The sequence below is a fragment of the Lagenorhynchus albirostris genome, chromosome 15 (genome assembly GCF_949774975.1).
Source record: "Lagenorhynchus albirostris chromosome 15, mLagAlb1.1, whole genome shotgun sequence".
Taxonomy (NCBI): Eukaryota; Metazoa; Chordata; class Mammalia; order Artiodactyla; family Delphinidae; genus Lagenorhynchus; species Lagenorhynchus albirostris.
The window spans coordinates 45,792,155-45,820,000 of record NC_083109.1 but is presented as its reverse complement, the minus strand read 5'-3'; the positions used below and the strand labels follow the sequence as shown (position 1 = coordinate 45,820,000).

Here is a 27,846-nt window from a genome sequence, read left to right as displayed (position 1 = left end):
AAGCCTAGCTTATCCTGATATGTTAGAGGAAAGAGGATGTTCACAGATGAGATAGGAAACAATGTAAGACACAACACCATGTGTTATAAGTCAAGGAGTGCTATGGAAGGTGAGGGCAGGCAGGAGCCAGTCTGGGCTCATGTGCTGGGAGAGATTTCTGGAGAAGAGGGGGAAGAGGGAATACATAGAATATGAATTGGCAGAAGACTCTTTCCTTTGCGAAGGATAGGAACTTAGCCCAACACATCTTAGGGCAAAAGGATCATTTGTTGGTTCATGGAATTAAAGGACAGGTTTACCAACCAAACTGTAGGAAGAGGGATTTAGCTGTACTCAAAACCCACTGAAACCAGGGACTAAATCTGCTCCTCTCATTGCAGACTGGCAGTAAGTCCCATTCTTATCTTTTGGCTTTCAACCATCTGGGAGGGATTGCCTCACCATCCTTATGGCTTGAAGTTCAAAAATGCTGGGCAAGGGCTCTCAATGGCCAAGCTTGCCCAGCTACCCATCCCCGTACCAAAATGCTTGCGGCGTGTGTTCCTATAAGATACTTCTGCAGGGAAGCCAGGTATTGAGGAGGGGCTGTTTCTAGGAGAAATGAAGGACTTCACCACAGATAGAATTCCCGGTAATAGTTTTGGCTGTCCTTAGGTAAAATATGGGTTCATCATTTCTCTAATTTCCACACCAGCAGTTTAAACAAAGACCACAGAGGAGGGGGCATGGATACTGCATGCCAGGTCGTAGGGGGAAATGCTTTCACAGAGGCCTCCTGAGGTGAGCCTTTAGGATTGAGTGTGATTTATCAAGCCAAGAGGGGATTCCAGGGAGACAGACTTCCAGGCTTGAGCAAACGGACATAAATAACTCCCCTTCCACACCTTCCTTTTTATATGTTGAAAAAAAATGTATTTGAATCCATCAGAAAACAAAGGACAAAAGTATTCTGTTAGTGCAAGGACAGAGGATTAAATGATCTTTACCTGGACTGAAACACAAGCTGTGTGAATAAGCAAATGACTTAACCCCTCTACAACCTGGCCTTCTCATCTGTTACGTGAAGATGATAAAAGCACCCTCAGAACGCCCAAGTGACGATCAAATTTGAGAATCCCTTAGCCAATGCTTTAGCACATTGTAAACGCTCAATTAAATGCTGGAGAGTGATACCAGTAATTATTTTATACGCATAAATGTAGCTGGATGCTTGAATTAGATGCTGAACGGTACATTCCATTTTACAACTATTTAAAGTGAGTTACTTATGCAAACCAGCCATCATTAGTGCAAAATACTTTTTAAAAATACGGTTGCTAGTCCAGATACGTACTGTGGCATAAAACCGGGAGAAAGCAGGAAGCAGAAATAACGAGTGCGTGTAGATGCTTAGATTCTACGTGAATCAAGATAGGTGGGAAAAAGGAGGAGACCAGACCGGCCAAGGCTCCCTGGCGGCCTGCGAGGCGCAGGGATCCCGTCCGAGGGGCGCCCGCCGCAGAAGAGGCTCCGGGACACGTACCGCCGAGAACGCGCGCCGAGCCGCGCCGGCTGCTGCCCTCGCCACCCGCTCCACTGGCCGGCCCCGCCCCCGACCAGGCCCGCTCCGCCCAGCCGGGCCGGAGCTTCCTTCCCGGCTTCCCAGGCGGCAGCGCCATCACCTCACTTCCTGTCGCCGGGTGCACGTGGGAGGAAGTGCCAGTGCCTGTGGCCCGCTGCTGCCTGTCTCTCTGGTTACGTCCGTCCGCGGGCCGGGCAGCCGCCTACAGCTGCGCCGCCGCTATGGGAGTCCCGGCTTTCTTTCGCTGGCTCAGCCGCAAGTACCCGTCCATCATTGTCAACTGCGTGGAAGAGAAGGTGAGGAGGCGCCCGGAGGCCGCCACGCCAGCGCCAGGAGCCCCGGCGCGTCCAGGCCGCGGTCCTTGGGGCCCGCCGCTCGCCCGGGGGGCGTCGTGCGGGGGCCCGCGCTGCGTTCGCCCCCGGCAGCCGCGGCCCGCCGGGCGCCGGGCGCGGGCGCTCGGACTCGGGCTCCGGCGGTGGCATGGGCGGGGCGAGGGTCGAGCGGCGGAGCTCGCGGAGGGATGCTCCTCCCCGGTCCGCAGATTCCCCGGCGGAAGGCCCCGCCCACGGCTTTGTTTCTTCCCTGCTCGCCCGGTTTGGGTTTCGAAAGCGGCTCCCCGGCCGTCGGGCAGCGCGCGGCTGGTCAGCTGAGTTAGCTGGTTAGGGATGCGCGGGTGCTCCTGCCAGCCTCTAACCACTTTGTGAAGTAATGCTGGGGGGGGGGAGGGGAGGCAGCTTCTTGTCGTTTCCTGTCCTAGCCTGAAAGGTTTTCTGCTAGGGGAGAGGCCATTTGTTGCTGTTGTCAGGTCCTACGGAGAGAGCAGCACCTCGGAAATGTCTAGGATAGGACAGAAGTCCCTTAAGTGCCCCCTTGTCTAGGTGCCCGACTGCTGGGCATGCCTTTGACATTTTCAGAATTCCTGGATGCACTTGGACAATACACTTTTTGCTGTTGGTTTGTTAGTGTTACGTAGACTGTTGGCCGTTCTTGAGTTTTGTATTTGTCGTTTCCTTGTTTCCGTCCCAGTTCGATTTTGTACTCTTAATGAGAATTTCCGGATTGGGACGTTCAGGGGCACATTATGCTCCCCACCCCTTCGTTTTTGAAGGAAGTGCCCAGTCGACACTGGGAACTTTTTGCTTAGGCTAGTGAGATTTGTTTGTTCGTTTGTTTGTTTTTTGGACAGGTAGATGGATCTCCAGGGTTCATTCAATGTGAGATCTTGATTTTGCTTAGTTTCTATCCTAGGAGGAACCGAAACTCTTGTTCTGATGAATTTCCAGTACTCTGTGTGCTTTTCTCAAAGAGAAACTGTTAAACTGAATGCTCATGTCCTTTGCTTTTAAAACTTTTATCAAACTTTATTTAAAGTTTACTTACATCTTATCCCATTTCTACTCTCCAGTGATAACTGCTTTAAACTATGTTTGGTTCTATCTCTAAATGTCTTGCTGACATCTGATTTATTGATTTTGAGTGTATCTGTTGAATTCTAGCTATGATAGAAGAGGATGTAGTCACTTATACAGTGCCCTTCCCCACATGCCCCCCCCATCCTCCTAATCATTATTTTTATTTCTTCTGTTGGTAAACTTGATAAATTTAAGTAATATTCCTTTATTGTTTTATTCCATCTCCTTTACAAAGTATCCCGTGATTCTTCACATTCTGAGGTTAGGTATTAGCTTTTCTACTGCTGTTTCCTTACTCTTCATCCCAAGCTTCTCAGCTGTGCTCTTGCTTCGTTGGCATCCAGAATTAAATTGTCAGGGCTTTGGCTATACAGGTTTGTTTCAAAACATGAAAAATCAAATAGTATTGGTGATGATTGCCACTGTGTAGATTCAGATTATGTACTGTGACTGTTTCTTCTCTTGTGCTACTTTTGTCTTTTTCTGTGTGTTGCCTGTTTTCCATTATACATCGTTCCCCATCTAGACTCTCCTTCATCAGTTATTCTGTCGAGTCCTCTTTCTAGTTGGAGACTGCTTGAAGTCTTTATTTCTGTTGCTGTCACACCTGGTTATTTAGACTTGCTAGAAAGCCGCTTCCTGAGATTTTTAAACATTTCTTCAGTTGGAGGTACTGTTTTTTAACCATTATCTCTCTTGGCTTAAACCCTTCCTTGGTTTTTGTTCTTACTTGAGTTCTTAAGAAGTGGTGTGTGGTATGTGAGTTTTCTAAGTCCATTCTACCCTTGTATACGTGAATAATCATTAGCTAAGCAGAGTTTGAAAATTACTTTCCCTCAAAACTTTGAAGGCATTGTTCTTTTGACTTCTGTCATCCAGAATTGTTGATGAGAAGTTGAATGTTAATGTGATTTATTTATTTAGCTAACACTTATTTAGTGTTTAACATGTACTAGGCACTTCACAGATGAATTTATTAAATCCTCATAACAGCTACATAACTATTTCTCCTTCTCCTCCCCCCCCCTTCTCCTTCTTATTACAGATGAGAAAATGAAGCACACAGGGGTTAAGTAAGGTACTCAAGGTCTTGTGGCTAATAACATGTCAGAGCCAGTGTCAAAACCAGGAAGCCCATGCTCTTGGTTTCTGTGTTCTTTTGCTTTCATTCTTTTGTAGTTGATCCGTTTTTCTTTCTGAATTTTTAAAAGATCTTTATCCTTGGTGGTATAAGCTTTTGTAATTATGTACTTAGGTACAGATTTTTTTTAAAATTTCAATTCATTTTGATCAGTGCTTGGCTGACTCTGAGTCTGGAGGCTTGTGTTCTTTAGTTCTAGGGAATGCTCTTTGATTTTTTTCTTGTTTTCCTTTTACTCTGCCTTCTCTGAGCTCTGAATACTGGTCCTCCTAGATTGATTTATTTTTCTTTTCTCTGTTCTCTCCTCGCTCCTCCAATGAGGTATAATTGACCTAGAACAAACTGCATGCATTTAAAGTGTACAATTTAATACATTTTGACATATGTGTATGTTCATGAACCCATCACCACAATCAAGATAATGAACATCATCTCTGAAACATTCCTTCTGCCCCTTTGTTGTTCCTCCCCATAACCCCTCCCCACTGCCCATCTTTAGTCAACCACTGATTTATTTCTGACTCTATAGATAAGTTTTCATATCCTACAATTTTATATAAATAGAATTATACAATATGTACTCTTTTTTTTTTTAACCTGACTTGGTTACTTTCATTCAGAACAATTATTTTGAACGTCATCCATGTTGGTACTTACATCAGTAGTTTATTTCTTATTATTTTTGAATAGTATTCAGTGTTGTGCATATATCACGTTTATTCATTCACCTGATTGGTGAACGTTTGGATTGTTTCCAGTATTCGACTATTAAAAAAAGTCTATGAATATTGGTATACAAATCTTTGTGTGAATGTATGCTTTCATTTCTTTAGAGAAAATACCTAGGAGTGAATTGGTTGCATTGTATGGTAGGTGTTTGATTATTTAAAAAGAAAAACTTGCCAGACTGTTTTCCAAAGAGGTTGTACCATTTCATTGCCACCAGCGGTGTATGAGAGGTCTGGTTGTTTTGCTTCCTTGTCAACACTTAGTATGGTTAGTTTTCCTAGTTTTAGCCATTCTAGTGTAGTGTTATCTCAGTGTGGTTTTAATTTGCATTTCCCTGATGAGAAATGATGTTGAGCATCTTTGGGTGCTTATTTGCTTTCCATATGTCTTCTTGAGTGAGATGTCTATTCATATCTTTTGCCCATTTTTAAGTTAAGTTGTTTGTCTTACTGAATTGTAGAGTTTCTTACATATTGATTTTTTTTTTGCAAATATTTTCCCTTAATCTGTGGCTTGTCTTCTTACTTAGTGCAAAGAAGAGCAAAAGTTTTTAATTTTAGTAGTCTGCTTTCTTTCTTTTTCCTCAGTATTCCTGCTTTTTGTGTTATATTTAAGAAACCTTTGCCAAGGTCACCAAGATTTTTTCTTGTGTTTTCTTAGAGATGTCTTATTATGCTTTTAGTTCATACTATGCTTTCTGTTTTTTAGGGTTTTTTTCATGGTGAATTACATTGATTTTTAAATGTTAAACACACCTTGCATTTCAGGTGGATAAATCCCACCTGGTCATGGTGTATTATTTTTATATACTGTTGGAGTCAGTCTGCTAACATTTTCTTGAGAATTTTTACATTTATGTTCAAAAACGATGTTTGTCTATAGTGTTTTTATAATTTTTTTTTTTTTTTTGCATTACGCAGGCCTCTCACTGTTGTGGCCTCTCCCGTTGCGGAGCACAGGCTCCGGACGCGCAGGCTTAGCGGCCATGGCTCACGGGCCCAGCCGCTCCGCGGAATGTGGGATCTTCCCGGACCGAGGCACGAACCCGTGTCCCCTGCATCGGCAGGCGGACTCTCAACCACTGCACCACCAGGGAAGCCCCTATAATGTTTTTGTCCAGTTTTGGTATCAGAGTAATCTTGGCCTCATATTGAGTTGCGAGGTACATACCCTCTTTAGTTTTGTGGAAGCGTCTGTGTAGAATTGGTATTATTTCTTCCTTCAGTATTTGGTAGAATTCATCATTGAAGCCATCCGGACCTGAAGTTTTTTGGGAAGGTTTAAGCTAAAAATATAATTTTTTTAGTAGACATAGGGGTATTCAGATTATCTTTTTTTTTTTTTTTTTTTTTGCGGTTCACAGGCCTCTCACTGTTGTGGCCTCTCCTGTTGCGGAGCACAGGCTCCGGACACGCAGGCTCAGCGGCCATGGCTCACGGGCCCAGCTGCTCCACGGCATGTGGGATCTTCCCGGACCGCGGCACGAACCCGTGTCCCCTGCATCAGCAGGCGGATTCTCAACCACTGCGCCACCAGGGAAGCCCTATCTGTTTTTTTAATGAGCTTTTGTAGTTTGTATCTTACACAGATTTTGTTCGTCTAAGTTGTCCAATTTGTTGCTATAAGGTTGTTCATAGGATTGCTTATTATCTTTTTAATATCAATAGAAAATGTAGTGATGTCACTTCTCTCATTCCTGCTACTAATTTTGTCCTTTCTCTTTTATTCCATTATCAGTCTGGCTAGACTGATCTCAGAGAACTAGCTTTTGGTTTCATTGATTTTTCTATATTATTTTTTCTCTTTTCTACTTCATCGACTTCTGTTGTTTTTTATTATTTCTTATGCTCATTTTGAGTTTAGCTTGTGTTTCTTGTCCTCTTAAGGTAGAAGCTGAGGTCATTGTATTGATGCTGCTTCTTTGAGTTGCTTCTGCTGAGTGCCATAAGCTGCCTGCTAGGTGCTGTTCCAGTGGCACATCACAAACATTGACATGTTGTCTTTTCATTTTCATTCAGTAAAAAATACTTTCTCATATCCCCTTGACTTCTATGGCCCATTGGTTATTCAGAAGAGTGTTCCTTAATTTTCAGATATTTGGGGGATTTTCCAGGCATTCTTTTTCTGTTATTGACTTCTAATTTAGTTCCCTTGTCAGAGAACATAACTTTCCATAATTTGAATTACGTATTTTAAAGCTTAACTGATTTGTTTTATGACCCAGAATATGGTCTTGGTAAATGTTTCATTTTGACTTGACAAACACACAAGTTCTGCTGTTGTTGGGTAGAGTGTTCTGTAAATATTATAATGCTGGTTGATAGGATATGGAAGACTTGAACAGCACATTGATTTTCTGTCTCCTGTTCTATCAATATATATGGAAATCTTCTATAATTTTTTTGGATTTGTCTGTTTCTTCTTTCAGCTTTGTTGGTTTTTGCTCCTTGCATTTTAAAACTCTTTTATTAGTGCATAAATGCTTAAGATTGTTAGGTCGTCTTGATGAATGTGTTTCTTATTTTTTGAAGATTTGATACTTTTCTTTTTTAAAAAATTTATTTATTTTTGGCTGCATTGGGTCTTCGTTGCTGTGCGCGGGCTTTCTTCAGTTGCGGCGAGCGGGGGCTACTCTTCATTGCAGTGTGCAGGCTTCTCATCGTGGTGGCTTCTCGTTGTGGAGCACGTGCTCTAGGCGCCTGGGCTTCAGTAGTTGTGACATGCGGGCTGAACAGCTGTGGCATGCAGGCTCAGTAGTTGTGGCTCGTGGGCTTAGTTGCTCTGCAGCATGTGGGATCCTCCCAGACGAGTGGTCGAACCCGTGTCCCCTGCATTGGCAGGCGGATTCCTAACCATTGCGCCACCAGGGAAATACCTGAATGTGCTCCTTTATCATTATAAAATGACCTTTATCCTTGGTTATATTCTTTGCTCTGAAATCTGTTTTGTCCAGTATTAATATAACCAGATCTTTTGACTAGTGTTAACATGGTCTATTCCCCTACTTTCTATCTTATGAATTTGTCTATTCTAGGAGCTAATATAAGTGGAATTATATAATATTTGTCATTTTTTGTCTGGTTTATTTCACTTTTTCATTTCGCATAGTGTTTTCAAGATTCATCCATGTTTAGCATGTATCAATTTCTTTCTTTCTCTTTTTTTTCGGATTTTGGAAACCTTTTAATTGAAGTATATATACACAAATACATATATGCATGTATAGTCACTTAAATGTTTAAACTCTTCATATATTGAAGTTCTATAACTGTGTATAGCTTGTTAATTTTCACAAAATAAAAATGTATGACTTGCATCCAGATTATGAAACAGAATATTATCATAGTATTCATACCCCAGAAGTTCCCCTTGGCTCCCTTCTAGACAGTGGCCACCCCACAATCCTGTCTTCTGATAGCGAAGAGTAGTTTTGGTAATGCTTATCTTGTTAAAAATGGTACCGTAACCTCTACTTTCTCTTGTATCTGTGTTTATGAGATTTCATGTTTCTTTGATTTATCTAAGTTTGTTTCGTTACTATGTAGTATTTCACTGTGGAGCCCATTGTATGAAAATGCAATTAATTTTATTGGAAAACAGTTTGGGAGCATCTGTAAAACCTGAAGATACATATATTCTATAACTGTTAATTTTTAAGTCTGTATAATGATATCCCGACACGAGTTATTTTTACCTTTTGACTATTGTGAATAATGCTGCTGTGAACATTGGTGCACAGGTATTTGTACAATAGATCAATACTTTGGGTATATACCTATGAGTGGTCCCTGCTTTTGATTCTTTTGGGTATATATACTTATGAGTGCAATTGCTGGGTCTTATGGTAATTCCATGTTTACCTTTTTGAGGAATTGCCAAACTGTTTTCCCAATCTCTGCCTTGTAAATCGGGCATTTAGAACACTTACATTTAATATGATTATTGATATGGTTAGATTTAAATTTGTAATCTTACTATCTGTTTGCTGTCTGTCTCATCTGTGCTTTGTTTCCATTTTACAATTGTTCTCCTTCTTTTTTATGATTCCATTTTATTTCTTCTTTTTTAACTACTTTTTAACTACTCTTAATTCATTCAACCATCAGTTTCTTTACCTTGTGTTCTTGGCTTATACAGTCCTCCACTCATTAGCTTTCTGGTCTTGGGAAAATGACTTAAACTCTCCTAAACGATGAAGAACTGGAGTTTCTTGCATTTCACCACCCTGTTCCTACAGTCTCTATGCTCTGGTCATCTCTGTATGAGAGCTGAAATAGGGCAGAATGTTGCCTTGTTTAACGTCAGTTGGGAATGTGTGTGTCAGTGGACTCAAATTTTTCACACTTCTTGTGTCTCTGAATGACCTTGAGAGTGCAAAAATTGATTTGGGGGGTTACAAAAAATTTTAGTGAGCGGGTGAATTAGCAAATATGGAATTTGTGAATAAAGAAGATCAGCTGTATATGTGCCACATAAGGTGGTTGTGTGGATTAAGTCGGTTAATCCAAGTTAAGTGCATGAAACAGTGCCTTGCACTGATATTTCAGAATTTTATTTGGTAAGTTAATTTTTGGTAGTTTATATGTCCAAGTAAAAGTGGGGATATTTTCATGTCTAATTCTTGGTAACGTTGCGTAATACAGAATTGTGCTGTTTGCATGTAGTGAAATCTAGGTTTCCCACCTTGCTTTTTTTCTTTCTTGGTCAGACTTGCCAGAGGTTTGTCAATTTTGTTGATCTTCTTTGGTTTCATGGATTTAAAAAAATGGTTCTTTTTATTCTCTGTCATTAAATTTTTCTCTAATACTTGTTGTTTTCTTCTTTCTGCTTGCTTTGGGTTTAGTTTGCTCTTCTAGTGTCTTAAAGTGGAAGGTTAGGTTTTTTTTTCTTTTTTTTAAAAATCTTAAACGATATGTGAAAAGATTTACGGGTATATAGGGCTCTTAATTTCATAAAATAATAATTCAAGTCATATCAATACATGTTAAAAAGAAGCTTCTAATTTTCCAAATATTTTGATACAAAAAAATTTTAAACAAATATTTTATAGACCTTTTGTGAGAAGAATATAAGGATAGTTACAAGAAACATGCTGTTCAAGTGATCTTATTCAGTTCACTTGGCCTTCTTCAAATCAGTTATAATTAACATGATTCCAGTGAAGGTTAGGTTGTTGATTTGAGATCTTTCTTATTATAGACACTTACAGCTATAAATTTCCCTCTGAACACTGCTTTTGGGTTCTACACTGTAAGTTTTCATATGTTGTGTCTTCATTTTTATTCCACTCAAATTATTTTCTGATTCGCTTTTGATATCTTCTTCAATTTATTGGTTATTCATTAGTGTGTTGTTAAATTTCCACATGTTTATGAATTTGCCAACTTTTCTCCCATTATTGAGTTCATTACTTTGTTGTGGTTGAAGAACATACTTGGCATCACTTTTATGCTTTTATTGAGGTTTGTTTTATGGCCCAGCGATTGGTCTTTCCCAGAGAATGTTCCATATGCAGTTGAGAATGTATATTCTGTTGAGTGGAGTGTTCTGTAAAAGTCTGTTAGGTCTGGTTGGTTTATAGTGTTGTTGCAGTTATCTGTTTCCTTGTTGATCTTCTGTTCAATTCTGTCCATTTTTGAAAGTGGAGTATTGAAGTCTCCCAACTATTATTGTTCAATTGTCTGTTTCTTTCATTTTTGTCATTTATTAAAAGTTGCATGTATTTTGATGCTGTTACTAAGTGCATGTGTTTCTAGTTGTTATGTCTTCTTGATGGATTGACCTTTTTTATCATTATCAAATGTCATTATTTCCAGTAAGTCTTTTTTAAAGTCTAGGTATTTTGTCTGATACTAGTACAGCCACTCCAGTTTTCTTGTGGTTGTTGTTTGAGTCTCTTTCCCCATCCATTTACTTTCACTCTGTATCTTTGAATCTCAAGTGTGTCTCCTGTAGACAGCGTATAATTGGATATTTTTTTAAATCCAGTCTGACAACTTTTGTCTTTTGATTGGATTGTTTAATCCATTCACATTTAATGTTATTGATATCACTGAATTTACATTTGCCCTTCTACTTTCTGTTTTCTATATGTATTTTTAATGTAGCGTTTAGATTTCATTAGTGATCTTTTTAAAAAATATATCTTAAGGGCTTACTATACACATCTTAATCAGCTTTAGATTTTTTTTTTTTTTGTCTTTTGGCTGCACCACGCTTACAGATCTTAGTTCCCTGACCAGGGATTGAACCCAGGCCCCTGGCAGAGAAAGCCCAGAGTTAGCTTTAGATTTATACTAGCTGAATTCCAGTAATATATAGAACCTTTACTGCTGTATGGCTTGATTACCATTTTCCTTTTGTTTTTAATTTTATTTTTGGCTGCGTTGGGTCTTTAGTTACAGCATGCAGGATCTTTTGTTGCGGCGTGCGGGCTTCTCTCTAGTTGTGGCACATGGGCTCTGTAGTTTGTGGCACACGGGGCTCTCTAGTTGAAGCACGAGGGCTCAGTAGTCGTGGCATGCGGTCTTAGTTGCCCCGCAGCATGTGGGATCTTAGGTCTCCAACCAGGGTTTTGAACCCACGTCCCCTGCATTGCAGGATGGATTCTTTACCACTGGACCACCAGGGAAGTCCCCCCATTTTCCTTTTTTTACATGGTATTGTCATTATATGTATTATATCTGTTAATGTTACAAACCCTACAGTGCATTGCTATAATTATTACTTTACCATCTGTGGTTACTTCCATAGCATATTGCTATTTTGCTTCTACCCACCTCTTTTTGGGCTGTTACTAGGAAATATATTACATTTATATTAAAGTGTGTGTTGTAAGCCATAGTATTTTACAAAATATCATTTCATCCAACTGTTATTTTGCAATAGCAGTTAAGAAAAGAAAGGATTAAAAAAATGTATTATATTATCTTTAGTGGGGTCACTTAACTTTCAGCCTGAAGAACTTCCTTTAGTATTTCTTGTAAGTCCAGTCAGCTAGCAACAAATGCAATTTTTGTTTATCTGGCAAAGTCTTTATTTCACCTTCTTTTTATTTTTTTGCGGTACGTGGGCCTCTCACTGTTGTGGCCTCTCCCATTGCGGAGCACAGGCTCCAGACGCGCAGGCTCAGCGGCCATGGCTCATGGGCCCAGCCGCTCTGCGGCATGTGGGATCTTCCCAGACCGGGGCACGAACCTGTGTCCCCTGCATCGGCAGGCGGACTCTCAACCACTGCACCGCCAGGGAAGCCATCACCTTCATTTTTGAACAGTGGCCTTCCCGGATATATGATTCTTGGTTAACATTTTTTTTTTTTTCTGTTTCGGCCCTTTATATATGTAATCCCACTGCTTTCTGGCCTCCATTATTTCTTCTTCTTTTTTTTTAATTTCCTGTGGAGATTTTATTGAAATCATATCAAATTTATAGATTACTTGAGGGAAGGCTGACAATTTTGCAATACAGTTTAAGGGGCTACTCTTTGTTGTGGTGCACGGGCTTCTTATTGTGGTGGCTTCTCTTGTTGCAGAGCATGGGCTCTAGGTGCGTGGGCTTCAGTAGTTGCAGTGCGTGGGCTCAGTAGTTGTGCACAGGCTCTAGAGCGCAGACTCAGCAGATGTGGCACACGGGCTTAGTTGCTCCGTAGCATGTGGGAATCTTCCCGGACCAAGGCTTGAACACGTGTCCCCTGCGTTGGAAGGCGGATTTTTTTTTTTTTTTGTGGTACACGGGCCCCTCTCACTGCTCCCTGGTGGTCTCTCCTGTTGCAGAGCACACGCTCCGTTCACGCAGGCTCAGTGGCCATGGCTCACAGGCCCAGCCGTTCCGCGGCATGTGGGATCCTCCCCGACTGGGGCACGAACCCACGTCCCCTGCATCGGCAGGCGGACTCTCAACCACTGTGCCACCAGGGAAGCCCTGGCAGGCGGATTCTTAACTGCTGCACCACCAGGGAAGTCCCTGGCCTCCATTATTTCTGCTAGAAGCCAGCTGTTAAATTTATTGGGGTTCCCTTGTAAGTGACTCGTCATTTTTCCTATTGGTTCTTTGAAGGTTTTCTCCTTGTCTTATACCTTCATCATTTTAACTCTGATGTATCTGTCTGTGGGTCTCATTGTGCTTATCTTACTTGGAGTTGTTAGAGCTGCCTGCAAGTGTAGGTTATTGTTTTTCAATACATTTGGGAACTTTTTTGTTATTATTTCCTTGAATATTTTTTCTGCTCCTTGCTCCCCTTTCCTTCCAGTACTCCAGTTGTATGTTCATGTATTTATTTCTGTCTCATATTTCTCTCAGGCTCTGTTCGTTTTTCTTCATCCTTTTTTCTCTCTACTCCTCAGCTTGCATAATCTCTATTAATCTAAGTTTAAGAATTCTTTTTTTTTTTTTTTTTTTTTTTTTTTGCTGCACGCAGGCTTTCTCTAGTTGTGGTGAGTGGGGGCTACTCTTCGTTCCGCTGCACAGGCTTTTCATTGTGGTGGCTTCTCTTGCTGCGGAGCACAGGCTCTAGGCGCAAGGGCTTCAGTAGTTGCAGCACACAGGCTCAGTGGTTGTGGCACGTGGGCTTAGTTGCTCCACAGCATGTGGAATCTTCCCAGACCAGGGATCAAACCCATGTCCCCTGCATTGGCAGGCGGATTCTTAACCATTCAGCCATCAGGGAAGTTCCAAGGATTCTTTTTTTATTTTTTGGTGTTTTTTTTTTTGGCTGTGTTGAGTCTTTGTTGCTGCACGCGGGCTTTATCTAGTTGTGGCGAGCGGGGGCTACTCTTCTCTGCTGTGTGCAGGCTTCTCACTGAGGTGGCTTCTCATGTTGTGGAGCACGGGCTCTAGGTGCGTGGGCTTCAGTAGTTGTGGCACACGGGCTCCGTAGTTGTGGCGAGCGGGCTTTAGAGTGTAGGCTTCAGTAGTTGTGGTGCACGGGCTTAGTTGCTCCACAGCATGTGGGATCTTCTGGGACCAGGGCTCGAACCCGTGTCTCCTGCATTGGCAGGCAGATCTTAAGCACTGCGCCACCTGGGAAGTCCCAAGACTTCTTTCTTTTGCCAGTTCAAATCTGTTGTTGAGCTCCTGTAGTGCATTTTTGATCTCAGTTATTGTATTTTTCAACTCCAGAGTATCCATTTGTTTGTTTTTTATAATTCTTGTTTTTGTTACTATCTCTATTTGATAAAAGTTGTCATCGTACCTTTCTTTAATTCTTTAACCATATGTCTCTTGAATTCTATGAACATATTTATAATAGCTGCTTTAAACTCTATTCTGTTAAATCTGACATCTGGACACTATCACAGGTAGTTTCTTTTGCCTGACTTTTTTCCAGCATGTGGGTCATACTTCTCTGTTTTTCTGCATGCCTGGAATTTTTTTTTTTTTCCTGTGCACAGGATATTTTAGGTGCTGGTCCCCCCAAGCCCTTCCCAGATGTGTTATTGTTATTTATGTTGCTACTGGCTGGATTATTTTAAGGAGGTGAGTTTCTTTCTCAATGTGTTGTTATGCCTCTAATACTGATCCTCAGGGAGGTGCAGTTTTGATGTGCCCACAGTCACCCTGCGATGACAGTGGCACACATAGGGCTGTCTCCTACTCTCACCCACTTAACTGCTGCGTGTGATCACCCAGCAGTTAAATTCCATGGATTTTTGTCCATTACGCCATTGTTTTCAACAGCGCTCAGGGAATAAATTCCTCTACAGACTAATGCAGTGAAATTGTGGCACCTTCCAAGGATTAGCTTCTGAGATTAATGTTTGGTATCTGTTCTAACCCCAGGAGGGTTCCTCCCAGCTGTCTTATTCCCCAGTTCTCTCCTGCAGACCAGCTGGTCTGTGGTCTAGGCTGTATCTTCATTAGATCCCTGATTCTCTACTCAGTTCTTTTCACCACACCTTATGCCGTTCTTGAGAATGAATGCCCTTGGGTGTAAACTTCTCCATGCTCTGTTGCAAATGAAGTCATTTCTGAATTTTCAAAGCTTTTCTTGACTAGATTGCTGTTTGCTCCTTGGACTGTTTCCAAAGGCTTTAAATGTTTTGGTTTTTTAAAAGGTTTTCTCTAGTTCAGCTGGGGAGCAGGTAGGCAGAAGTCCTCATGCAGTCATGCTGGTAGCCGAGCTCTCCAATATGATCTCTGTCTTGGAGAGTGAAGATCAGATTCACACATCTTGCATATTATGTGTCCCCCATAGTTCTGGCTGTAGTCCTTGACACACATTATAGGTATTCAATAAGTTTATGCTGAATCTAGTGAAATTGCAATTAATCAGTCTGACATACCGCTTAAGATACCAGCTCTGAATTCAGATGACTGGGTTCAATCCTGGTCTCTGAACTTGGCAGAAGTGTGACTTTGGAAAGCCACTTACCCCCTCTAAGCATTTGTGTTCTCATCTGTAAGTGGGATACTCTGTACCTCACAGGGTTGTTGTGAGGAGAGAGGGAAATAATCCATGAGTAAAAGCGCTTAGAACAGTATCTGTCCCATTTTAAGTGTTCTGTAAACGTTAGTGATCATTAGTAGTCCTTGTTGACTAACACTGCATAAAAATGGAGAGCTGATATACATGCAACTTGAAAAAACACTAATCACTAAAAATACTAAGTTTTTTTTGTTTGACAGCTACATCAAAATTTATGGCCCGAATTTTTAATGCAAATACTGTAATCTAAATTTTTCAGTAGCCTTTTGACCCTTTCTCCCCAAAATGTCACCTGTGTTTTGCAGTTCATTTTTGGAGTTCTGAGCTGCTTTAAGGGAAGTCGAAAACCAAGTTCTACAGTATGTTATCTAGTGTCCAACAGTGGGAGCTCTCGTTACAGTGGAACCTCAGGCATGAGTCCTGATATTCCTAGTGCTGCTGTTAAATATTGTGCAGACTTACACAGAAATGCATTTAGTTAGGTATTACTGATAGTAGTGGTTTCCGCCTTACATTTGAAGAGCCAGAAAGCCGTATAAGGTTGACTGGAACAGTAGGTTGATGTGAAGCTCATTCTGGGGGTTTACTTCAAAACCTGTGGAGTGTATTTTTATACAGATTCACTGTTTGTGTATGTGTACCATCTTTACTTCTTCAAATACCTTCTTTATTTTGATTCCTTGGCATATTTGTGCACAACCAGGGTAATTTCTCAACTGCTTGTTTGGGATACATATATCCCTTCCTCTTTCCATGCAGTGGGCTTCCTGCAGGGCAGAACTGCCTTGACGGCCAGCCTTTGGGTGGGTGTGCTCCCTGCCCCTGCGGGGAACTGCTGCTCAGCCAGGGTACTGACTGCCCTTCCTTCGCAAGCACTCGTGTTTTATGGGAATAACTGTCTCAAGTTGACTGGTCCACATGGGGCCTGAGAGGGCCAGGGGAGAGGAGAGTGCAGGGCTTGACCCACTGGGCTGTTCCTGCTGCTGCTGCGGGATCATCCAGATGCTGTCCTGTGAGCCCCCTCTGGGTCCAGAGCCCTCTTGTGTTCTCCCACTTCTGCATGTTTGAGGCTGTGTGTTCCATCTGATCAGATCTACTAGTTTTCCACATTTTGGGCATCCCCTGTGATTTATCAGTCACAGACGGATCTCCTTTTGGTTTTTCAGCACAGTTATGCAATTGTGGTTATTTGTTTGTTTTTAGTCTTTTTTTTAAAAAAATTATTTATTTATTTGGTTGTGCTGGGTCTCATTTGCAGCACGTGGGGTCTTTGTTGCCGCGTGCGGGATCTTTAGTTGCGGCAAACGGGCTCTTAGTTGCAGGATGCAGTTAGTTCCCTGACCAGGGATCGAACCCAGGCCCCCTGCATTGGGAGCGTGGAGTCTTAATCACTGGACCACCAGGGAAGTCCCTGTTTTTAGTCTTTTATGTGGTCTGGGGATAGAAAGGGAAGGCTGCAATGTGTGCTCAGTTTATCATCTGGAAAACCCGAAAGATAATGAAAAGCTATTTGAAATGAATTGGTTTTAGGGTTCAGAGTAGCTCTCCTTTTAGCTACTCTTTGATTGATTCAGAATCTCTCTTGAACCTAGCAGGAGATAACTGGCATTGTATTTAATGGCAAGGCTCTTGAAGAGTGAATACCTTTGTTGAGTATCAGAATCTTCCCTTGAAGAAAGAAACTCTAAATTTATATAATTAATGTGTTGAAGATATCCTCAGAACTCTGGAGAGAAAAATATGTTCCATTTTCTTATTGGGAATGCTTGTAGCTCTTTTCTCAAAATTAGGACCCACCTATACCTCCTTCCCCAGGCTATACTTTCTAGGTAGTGGAAGTGGAAATTCTCATGCAGCTGCATTCAGCATTCATTGAAGAGCTGCTATATAGCAAACCAGTGGTTTCCTGTTTTTGTAAAGTTTTATTGGAATGCAACCATACTCATTCATGTCCATCTTGTTTAGGGCTGCTTTTACTTTATAAAGGCAGATATGAGTCATTGCAACTGAGATCATTCAGTCAACAAGTCTAAAATACTTACCGTCTGGCTTCTTGGAGAGCATAAAGAAAGTGGGTTTGGATTCTCCTGAGTGTGGTGTCTGCTTGGCTCAGGAGAAAGGAAAATGTGGACTTTGAATGTAGAGGTGAGGTGGAGAGGCACAGAGCCTCCTGCCTTCATTGAGCTTGTTTTTGTTTTGGACTCATCAGATTATCTTGTTTGATAGACCTCCTAAATTGACCTCCTGCTTTCCTCCCCACTTATCCCATTCACTGCTTCTGATCAAGCCCCTCTTTCCTGATTTACAGGGTGTCTGCACAGATCACTGATAGCTTCTTCCCTGTTTTGATATCCGTTTCTCCCCATTATACATACAAACTGAAGCCCAGTCTCATTCCTTCCCTCTCTCGAAGATCACCACTTGTCCTGAAATTGGTGTTCATCATTCCCCTGCTCTTTCCTGTGCTTTCATTGCATCCGTATTCATCCCTGAACAATGCCTAATACTGTTTTGTGTATTTTATAACTTCCTGTAAGTGGTATACTGTGTTTTTTCTTCTTCACCTTGCTTTTTTGACTTAAGATATTTATGACCTTCCAGCCCTATTTCTTTGAATCTTACTTTTGTCTGGCGTTCCGGTGTATGGATGTACTACAGTTCATCAGTCCTTTCTACAGGCTCTTTTTTTTCCTAGTTAAGTTGACCTTTTGTTTTTATTTCTTTTTTAAATAGCTTTATTGAGATATACCATAAAAATCACCTGTTAAAACTATACAGTTCAGTGGTTTTTAGTATATATGCAGTGGTACAGCAATCACTGTTATCTAATTTAGAACATTTTCGTCATTCCCCAAAGAAATGTTGTAACCATTTTTAGTCACTTCCTATTTCCCTCACCCTTTCCCCAACCGCAGATTGAAGGTAGTCTCTTTCTGTCTAAAGATTTGTCTGCTCTGGATCTTGTAAATGGGATCTTTTGTAACTGGCTTTTACTTAGCAGAATGTTTCTTTTTTTTTTTTTTTTTGCGGTACGCGGGCCTCTCCCGTTGTGGAGCACAGGCTCCGGACGCGCAGGCCCAGCGGCCATGGCTCACGGGCCCAGCCGCTCCGTGGCATGTGGGATCCTCCCGGACCGGGGCACAAACCTGTGTCCCCTGCATTGGCAGGCGGACTCTCAACCACTGCCCCACCAGGGAAGCCCTAGCAGAATGTTTTTGAGGTTCATCCATGACGTAGCATGTGCCTGATGGGCTTTTAAGTTGTTCACAATTTTTTATTATTACAAATGATACTTTTTATGTTATTTTTTAAGTGACTTTGCTATTAGTAAGAGTAAAGACCAGACTTATTGTTATCATTTGCTGAAGCTCTGGTAGAAAAAGAGAAAGATAATGCTTACCACAGAAACACAACTGAGTGCCTCCAGGAGTGAGTATGGCGTGGTCCTTGCCTTTGGAAGAACTCACAGTGTAGCTGGGGGTTAGAATGACCATAAAAGTGCTACAAGTGAATAAGCAGAATTGGGAGGAAATGCAAGCGCAGCAGTTAATTTTTTGAGGGATGTGTACAACGTGTTATAAAGTGAATGGCATTTGATGTGAGTCTAGACCTTGAAAAATTAATAAGGTTTCCGGAAGTGGGTGTTGGTTGGGCGGAAGAAGGAGGAGCAGAGGTGTTGAGAGATGGAAGGGCGTCTTCCAGGAACTGGGGAGATCTGGCGGCCTGAGCAGTGTTTGGCAGGACAGGGTGGGTAAGGGCTGGACTCATTGGTTTGCACCTGCTGTGGTATCATTGGAAAAATTAGGGAAGATGAAGACACAGCCACATTTGTATTTAAGAAAGAAAACTGACAGCATAGAGTGTGGGCTGGAGACAGTAGAGTCTGGAGGTGCGGCAGCCCATATGAAGCCTATTCCAATCTCTTGGTGAGAGGTGATGCCTGATGTTGGTAGTGGGAATGAGAGGAGATGGTGTGGAGAGGCGTTTTTCAGGTTAAATTGACAGGACTTACTGGTAACGGGCGATAAGGGAGAGAATTCTAAGATGACTCCCATGGTCTCTGTCTTGGACAGCTGAGTGATTTGGGAATTTGGTAACTATCCCCCACGTAGTCAAGAGTAACTTGTTGCTATGGAATCTTTAAGGACTAAAATAGCCTATCTTATAATTTAAAGATTACTAAAAGTATTTTATTTCCCATTCAGAAATGAAGCAGGTTCATACTGAGCCTATGATGTGTCAGTTTCAGACTTGAAAGTTCAAACTACTATTAATTATCACTTCCTTATAGCCAAAAGAATGCAGTGGTGTAAAGATCCCTGTGGATGCCAGTAAACCTAATCCAAATGATGTGGAGTTTGATAATCTGTATTTGGATATGAATGGAATCATCCATCCCTGTACTCATCCTGAAGACAAGTACGTAACCCATTTTTGTTACTGATGTCACAAATTACAGAGGAGTACTATTTGATATTACATCGTTTGCGTGTCATTGTAGACCAGCACCGAAAAACGAGGATGAAATGATGGTTGCAATCTTTGAGTACATTGACAGGCTTTTCAATATTGTAAGACCAAGACGGCTTCTGTACATGGCAATAGACGGAGTGGTAAGTGCTAAATCCCCCATTTTTGTTTTTGCTGTGTTCCCAGTGTCTAGAATGAAAGTAAGCTAAATCGTGAAAAATGTTGACTATAGTGAATTTGAGAAAGAAAGCCTCATCTTTCAGTTATTCATTCAAATGTATTTTGTGTATGTGCCTGTTTTGTGCTGCATCCCGTGAGGGGCTGGGGATGTCAGTGACTGCCCTTGCTTTGAAGGGCTCGCCACTTAAGGGACAGAGGCAGAGGTAGACGTGCAAGGTTAGTTACCCAGGGCCTTCCTCGGGCCTTAGACGGCACTTGCGGGGGCCTTGAAGGAGGGGGAGTCAGTGCTACAAGGGAGTGAGGAAATAGAGAGGAGGGGGCGTTTGTCCCATTTTTTGAAGAGTTAAGAATAATTGGAGATTGGGAGGGCAGGGGCAGAGGAGGGAGGTGGACGTGACAGATGTGGGGAAGGAGGACCTTCCAGATGTCTCAAATGTGCCAGGTCACACACTTTCTGTGTCTCTGGCCACACTGACATGCTGGGGCAACTGCAGGTGTTTAGATTGGAAAGAGGAGTAGAGAGAGGGGCTTAAGAAGGTATTTCTTGTCACACTCAGTTTGGCTTTTACCCTATAGGCAGTGAGTAGTCATCACAATAACTTCGGAAGGGACTAGCTTATAATAATACCAAGTGGTTTCAGTTATAAATGACCAGCAAACTGTATATCAGGGTTCAAGGAAAATTAGGGTGAATCATAACCATAAATTTATTTCGCCATATGCACATCGATTCCCTTTCTTTTAGATTTAATAATTTTGGTGGCTAATGAAATAATTTTGAAAATCTGGAAAACTTGGGTCCAAGAAGCTTAACTTTTCTGTGAGATACTATTTACTCAAAGAAAAATCTTAGCTACCTGAAAACTTAGGTTGCAGTTAAAGTGTAGTGAGGAATAAAGGGAACAGGAATATGTCCTATTTGGAGCAGATTGCAGTTCACATTAGCTAAGTTTCTTGAAGAAGCTCTTTCACTGTACTCCGTTGTGCGCTTCTGCTGAATCAGGTCTAAGTTATATGCACATTCGTATGTGTATGTACACGCTCTTGTCTATAACTCATGTTTTGTTAAAATATAAATGTAGATCATAAAACCTAAAAGAGTTAGATTAGGTGGTCTCATTTTACAGGAAAGGGAACTGTTTAAAGAGGATATGAAATAACTTATTTCATGTAGGCAGGATACTTGAGAGTCCCTTCCAGCCCCAAACCCAGTTCAGTAACTGCAAAACCTTGCAGTTCACTTCACTTCATTCAGGCTTACCCAGTGATTGTAAGTTACATTTGGTTCGAGTGATTTAAGAGTACTTTTGATTAAAACCTTGCTCCTTTTCTACCTGCTGTGCCTTATTATAGACACAGAGTGATAATTATGAACCTTATTGTGGGAAATACAAAAAGGCTTTTAAGGTCTTGTGAATCCCATTTGGAGACCATCCTTCCTTTTAGTCGTGGACTAAAGTCGGGAAGGTCTTCCTGATCCTGGTTCTGTAGAAACCACTCACTTGCTGTGTGCTGAGTCTTTTGAGTAAAGTGAGTTTTCCGTCTGGGGTGCCTGAAAGCGTCGTAACCCAGTGGAACTGGCCTTGGGGCATGGACCCTGCAGTATTAAGTGCTGTGGCCTCATAGGATGTTTGTCTTTTTGACATGTCCCTCACTCACCTAAGTTCAGCGTTCAAGGTTCTTGGTCCAAATATAAGCTCCCAGGATCTACTGTCTGTCATGAAAGGATTGTTTGGACATATTGCTTAACTTTTCCATTTTAGCATACTATTTTTGTAAGACTAACTGATTCAAAATAATGTACAGATTTCCTTACGAATGTTTGGAACAGTATTATGTCACTATGAAATACCTGTTTTCAGGCGCCACGCGCTAAAATGAACCAGCAGCGTTCAAGGAGGTTCCGAGCATCCAAAGAAGGAATGGAAGCAGCAGTAGAGAAGCAGCGAGTCAAGGAAGAAATACTGGCAAAAGGTAAAGAACATGCACCTTGAGGTTGGACTTATCAGATGTATGCAGACAGGGGTGTAGGGGTGGAGACTTCTCCTTACAAATAGGTACGGTTTTAATTTAATCAGGACCCCAGGATAGCCAAGGGAAATTGACGTTCACTGTTGAGGAAAAGTAGTTAATAGAATCATTTATTCCATTAATAAGCTTGTTCATTTCCAAACTCTATAGTAAACGGGAAACTTGGGAATAAAAGGAGGGAATTTTGGTAGGGAGAGCAAATTGTCCACTTCTGTCAGGGCGAGTGCAGCCCTTCAGCTCACTTTATAGATCTGTAAACTAGAAACACATGAAGAGTGCTTCTTCCTTCCTTTTTCTCTGGGGGCTGTTAGGAAGCTACAGTTGTGTAAGCATTTTCCTCAAGTCAGTCTTGGTGGCATGCTTGCTGCTTCTCCCTAGAACTCAGGTCTGGATGAGGAGGCCTGGGATGATGGGACCATACACACTCTCACTTTGGGTTGAGGCAGCAGGCACCGAGGTAGTGAGGTGCCCAGGCCTCCCTCAGTTCAGGGAGGGGGTTGTGGGGTGGAATGTGGTCATCTTGGCAGTTCCTCAAAGCCCTGATGGGTCCAGAGGTGGGAGTTGGCTGAGTGTCATAGAGGAGGACGACCAGGGCCCTGACGCCCCGGGACCGCTTCTTCCAAGATGCCTGTGGGTGTGGTGCAGTGCAGGGCGGTGCTGGCAGGGTGGCTTGTTTGGTGTTTTGTTCCATGAGGCAAAATGATAGACCAGGAAAGCCACGATTATTGGTTCAGGATGTTGCATTTGGCAAGTGGAAAAAGAGACATAGTGTAGTTGGCTGAGGCTTATAATTATACTGCCTTTAATGTTATTTTAATTTGCTGGAAGTGTGCAAGTATGTGAGTGTTTTAGCTGCAGCTTGTAATTAATACTCTAAAACCTGTTTATATTTATAACAGGCTGTCTTTGCTTTTAGAGATGTCTTCTTTCTTGAAGATGTTATAAAATATATTTGTGTCTTGAGAAAAAGCTAATCAGTGATATAGAGGAAAAAATAGGATTTCTAAATCCCTCTAGGTGATATAAAGCTGTGATAAATTCAGTATTTTAACTTTGTTTTTCTAAGGCCCCTTCATCTTAAGAACTGTTAGTAGGATCAGAGCCCCTAACCTCTGTGTGTGTGTGTGTGTGTGTGTGTGTGTGTGTGTTCTGCCAGGGGCATTAGGAAGAATGTCATAATTTTTGTATTTTTATGTAATAATATAGTGTCTTTTGTGTACCATGTATTGTTTGACAGTCATGTTAAAGCTTACTTTAAATTTGAGGGGAGGAATCTTATTTTCTTCGGAAAGGGGGATCATTGCTCCTCAGGTGACAATACTTCTCCTTCTTTTGTATTTCAACTTATTGTTTTTGTTGTTCTGGCCTAATATCGAATAGTTACCTCACTGTTTATGGGGAGAACAAAGCATTGCCCCTTTTTCTCTAGGTGGCTTTCTTCCTCCAGAAGAAATAAAGGAAAGATTTGACAGCAACTGCATTACACCAGTAAGTAGTCTCATACTTTGCTAGTTATTGCTAACTCTTAAATGATAGGTTAATTTATTTCCTTCTATCATTTTAGGGAACTGAGTTCATGGACAATCTTGCTAAATGCCTTCGCTATTACATAGCTGATCGTTTAAATAATGACCCAGGGTGGAAAAATTTGACAGTAAGTTTCATATTTTCGTACTTCAAAAAGATTAGGGTGGGGCTTCCCTGGTGGCGCAGTGGTTGAGAGTCCGCCTGCCGATGCAGGGGACACGGGTTCGTGCCCTGGTCTGGGAAGATCCCACATGCCGCGGAGCGGCTGGGCCCGTGAGCCATGACCGCTGAGCCTGCGGCGTACGGAGCCTGTGCTCCGCAACGGGAGAGGCCACAACAGTGAGAGGCCCGTGTACTGCAAAAAAAAAAAATAAAGATTAGGGTGACGATTTGAGGCTGTCCTTTGATACGACTGATATTATTTGTCCTTTTCCCCCCATAAAATACTGGTTGGCTGTTAGAGGAAGGAGAAGCTTCCAGGGTTATTAGAAATGGGGTGCCTTGTATGGTCCAGTTAGAGACAGCTGATTTTCTCTTAGTGCCAATTTTGTACTCTTAACCATCACTGCGAAGCCATAAGGTGGGACTCATGATTTAAAATACATATATATGAAAGTCATTTCTGTTATTAGAAATCAAAATACAGCAAGATTAAAGTCATGGGACTGCCTCTAAAGAAAATTCTCCTGAGAATTTAAGCAAAACTTTTATATAATAGAAATTATAATAAGCTTGTTTCCCTATTAATTAGATATGGTACATTATATTTAATGGATATCTCTTACTGATTACTCTCAGGGCTTATATCGTTCGATGCTGTATACTTGAGTAGCAGTGAGAAGAGTAGAAACTTGTGAACTGAATCTGTTTTTCTAATGGCTAAGTTTGACACAAACATTTCATTTTTTTCTATTCCAAGTAGTAAGTTAACCAATGAAGTAATTTTGATGTTTAACACATGCACACCTAATTAAGAAAAATTTCTAATTAATAACACTGTCTTAATAGAATTATCCCAGTTTATTTTAAGACATTCAGTTCTGTTGATTTTTGTGCTAGAAAACTGGGGGTGAGCTACAAATGTTAAAAACTGTTTTTTATAGGTTATTTTATCTGATGCTAGTGCTCCTGGTGAAGGGGAACATAAAATCATGGATTACATTAGAAGACAAAGAGGTAAAATTCACCTATAAATATTTGATTATATGTTCCATTTTAAAAAAGACAAGCCATTGTATAGAAAATATTTGGCAAAATGTGATATTCCTATAGTATAAAATATATTTACTTTAATATATATTTCCCTTCTCTCTAGCCCAGCCTAACCACGACCCAAACACTCATCATTGCTTATGTGGAGCAGATGGTAAGTTTCTTCTTTGGGATCTGAGTCTCTTGGATTAAACCATAGCAAGTCGATGGGTTGGTGTGTAGTAATGGATTATTTGTGGTTGCCTGGAAATTCTAAAATGCCTTGCTTATTTTATGTGTGAGGGGGAACTAGTATAGAGTTGTTGTTCAATCTGTGATTAACATTCACCTATCTAGAATTTTTTTTGTTGTTGTTACATTTTTTCAACTTTTTAATATGGCCGCACATATCTTTAAAATGGAATGTTTCCAAGTGTTGACTCCTGAGTGGTAGTTAGATTCTAGGCCCACATTTCTGTAGGAGATCTTGTTGGCCTCTAGGAAGTTTTAGGCTTTTTGGCTTTGCTGCCTCTGTGTGCTCATTTGGGCTTTTCTTTGCGTTGGTGTCTTGTGTCATGATAATGTCTTGCCTTTGGTTACGGGGTAAGGGTCTTCTAGGGTGCTCACTGTTTGCTGTTTCGTTGTTGTTGATTGATAGCTGATCTCATTATGCTCGGCCTTGCTACACATGAGCCCAACTTTACCATTATCAGAGAAGAATTCAAACCAAACAAACCCAAACCCTGTGGTCTTTGTAATCAGTTCGGACATGAGGTCAAAGACTGTGAAGGTTTGCCGAGAGAAAAGAAGGGAAAGGTAAGAACTTCGAGGTGGTAGTAGCCTCATTTAAAATTTCTTAATTTTATTTTTTATTGTGATAAAATATTGATATATATCAATACAACAGAGAATACACCTTTTTAACCACGTTTAAATGTACAGTGCGATGGCATTAAGTATATTTAGGTTGCCTCATTTTAAAAATGGATAAAGAGAAGACAGTGGTTGATTAGATTTTTACCTACTTGCTCCGTTACCCCTCATAGAGATGTATCTTCCAAAGCTCTTTAAAGTAAACACAAATTAACAACCACGCATGAACTCATCCTTTCTACTCCCCACTTTCCTAACACAGCTTATAATCTACATGAGGCTGAGGTCATATAGGTAATAATGCCCATTGCACTTGATTTGTTTGTAGAAGTTATTTGTCTCAAATGGTTATTCTTCTTAAAAGGAACTATAAATCAGGTATGTTAAACTTCTTGGTATTTTTTAACGGCATATGTATTTTATTTTATTTATTTAATTAAAAAAATTATTTTATTTATTTATTTTTTGGCTGTGTCGGGTCTTAGTTGCGGCACACGGGATTTTTCTGTTGCGGCGCGGGCTCTTCGTTGCAGCACTTGGGCTTCTCTGTAGTTGTGGCATGTGGGCTCTGTGGTTTGCAGCATGCAGGCTCTCTAGTTGAGGCGCGCAGGCTCAGTTTCTCTGCGGCATGTGGGATCTTAGTTTCCCGCCCAGGGATTGAACCCGCGTCCCCCGCATTGGGAGGCAGATTCTTTACCACTGGACCACCAGGGAAGTCCCCTTGGTACTTTTAAGTTACTCCTAGTTTCTACATATTCTGCATTCCCTTGATTATATCCATTCTCCTTTAAAGGGGTTTCTGTTTTAAGAATATGGTACCTCTTTAAAAGACATGTTGAGTGAAAAAAGCAGGTAAGAAGTATACGTATTCACAGAGAAGGATGAGGCATATACATTAAAATGTTAATATTGGTTGGGTGAAGGTCAGGGTTTGGCAAACTGCAGCTCTCCAGATTTGGCGTGTGAACTAAGAGGGTTTTTTTTCGTTTTTTCAAGACTTGTAAAAACAAAACAAAACAAAACATGAAAGAATATGCAGCAGAGACCATATACGTCCCGCTCCCCAGGCTAAAATATTTAGTGTCTGGCCCTTCACAAAAAACGTTGGCCAATCCCTGGTCTAGGTCTGATTGAGGTTATGGGTAATTTTTATTTTTAAAATGGTTTGGTGAGTTCTTTTTTATTTAATACTTGTAATATTAAAGTGAGTCTTGCTTTAGAAAAAGCCATAATGTTTGTGTGGGTGGAGAAAATTCCAGGGTTCAGAGTAGATGTGTTGAGTCTTCATCCCCTTTCTTGCAGCACGATGAACTGGCAGACAGTCTTCCTTGTGCAGAAGGAGAGTTTATCTTCCTTCGTCTCAGTGTTCTTCGTGAGGTATGTAGCAGTGACTCTTGGCATCGGGCCACTAAACGAGGGTGCCTTTTCATGGCTTTAATGGCAACGTTCCTTCTTGGTTGCAGTATTTGGAAAGAGAGCTCACCATGGCCAGCCTGCCATTCACATTTGATGTTGAGAGGAGCATTGATGACTGGGTCTTCATGTGCTTCTTTGTGGGAAATGACTTCCTTCCTCACCTGCCGTCCTTAGAGATTAGGTATGTATGTTTGTGTCGGTCTTCAAACTGTTGTTTTAGCCTTCTTGCCTTTACAGTGCACGCTGGTCCTAATACATAATGTTTGTTTCCTGGTGGCAGGGAAGGTGCAATTGACCGTTTGGTTAACATATACAAAAATGTGGTACACAAAACTGGGGTAAGTTCACTCTTGAATAATTTCAAAACAGAAGTATTTGCTTTTATAAGAAGATCATTTTACATGTATTTTATCACTTACAGGGTTACCTTACAGAAAGTGGTTATGTCAATCTGCAGAGAGTACAGATGATCATGTTAGCAGTTGGTGAAGTTGAGGATAGCATTTTTAAAAAGAGAAAGGATGATGAGGTAAAGTGTTTCTATTGCAGTAGCTAAATTGCTCCTGTCTCTAATAGGCTGTGATGATCCTGTGATTGTCCTTTTAACCTCTTTGAGTGCGCTGTTAAATCACTGTAGTGTATCAAACACCAATGTAATCACGAGTGGTCAGTGCTTTGATGATTTTATAAAGGCTGTGATGCTTGCTGTGTGGAACTATGTACTGCACCCTGTGTGAGTTGCATTGTAATTTCTTCTCTCAATCTTAATTAAGGTATAAATCCAAACACCTGTCTAATCAATAGGACATGAAATGAGGGTTCCAAAGCTAGAAGAATGCTGGAATTGAACTAGTGTGTTTTATAGGCACTGTTTATGCTCTGAACCTAGGAA

The 27,846-nt window shown here is 41.2% G+C and overlaps 1 protein-coding gene and 1 long non-coding RNA gene across 4 annotated transcripts in view; one reads left to right on the top strand and one right to left on the bottom strand.

Moving 5' to 3' along the window:
- LOC132506534 (uncharacterized) overlaps positions 1–1,952 on the bottom strand; it is a 28,385-nt gene extending 26,433 nt beyond the window's left edge. For both annotated transcript variants that reach the window (XR_009535866.1, XR_009535865.1), the window contains exon 1: positions 1,662–1,952. This is a non-coding gene — a long non-coding RNA (uncharacterized LOC132506534). The remainder of the gene's footprint in view (positions 1–1,661) is intronic.
- The window catches only part of XRN2 (5'-3' exoribonuclease 2), an 80,070-nt gene continuing 53,895 nt past the window's right edge, over positions 1,672–27,846 (top strand). The window contains exons 1-13 of one of the 2 annotated variants that reach the window (XM_060125273.1): positions 1,672–1,857; positions 19,558–19,685; positions 19,768–19,879; positions 21,779–21,890; positions 23,377–23,435; positions 23,512–23,601; positions 24,578–24,650; positions 24,790–24,840; positions 25,324–25,481; positions 26,841–26,915; positions 27,002–27,135; positions 27,235–27,292; positions 27,376–27,483. In XM_060125273.1, the coding sequence (XP_059981256.1) occupies positions 1,783–1,857; positions 19,558–19,685; positions 19,768–19,879; positions 21,779–21,890; positions 23,377–23,435; positions 23,512–23,601; positions 24,578–24,650; positions 24,790–24,840; positions 25,324–25,481; positions 26,841–26,915; positions 27,002–27,135; positions 27,235–27,292; positions 27,376–27,483 (1,233 nt within the window). In that variant the 5' untranslated portion in view covers positions 1,672–1,782. The remainder of the gene's footprint in view (positions 1,858–19,557; positions 19,686–19,767; positions 19,880–21,778; positions 21,891–23,376; positions 23,436–23,511; positions 23,602–24,577; positions 24,651–24,789; positions 24,841–25,323; positions 25,482–26,840; positions 26,916–27,001; positions 27,136–27,234; positions 27,293–27,375; positions 27,484–27,846) is intronic. The other variant, XM_060125274.1, reaches the window with a different exon arrangement.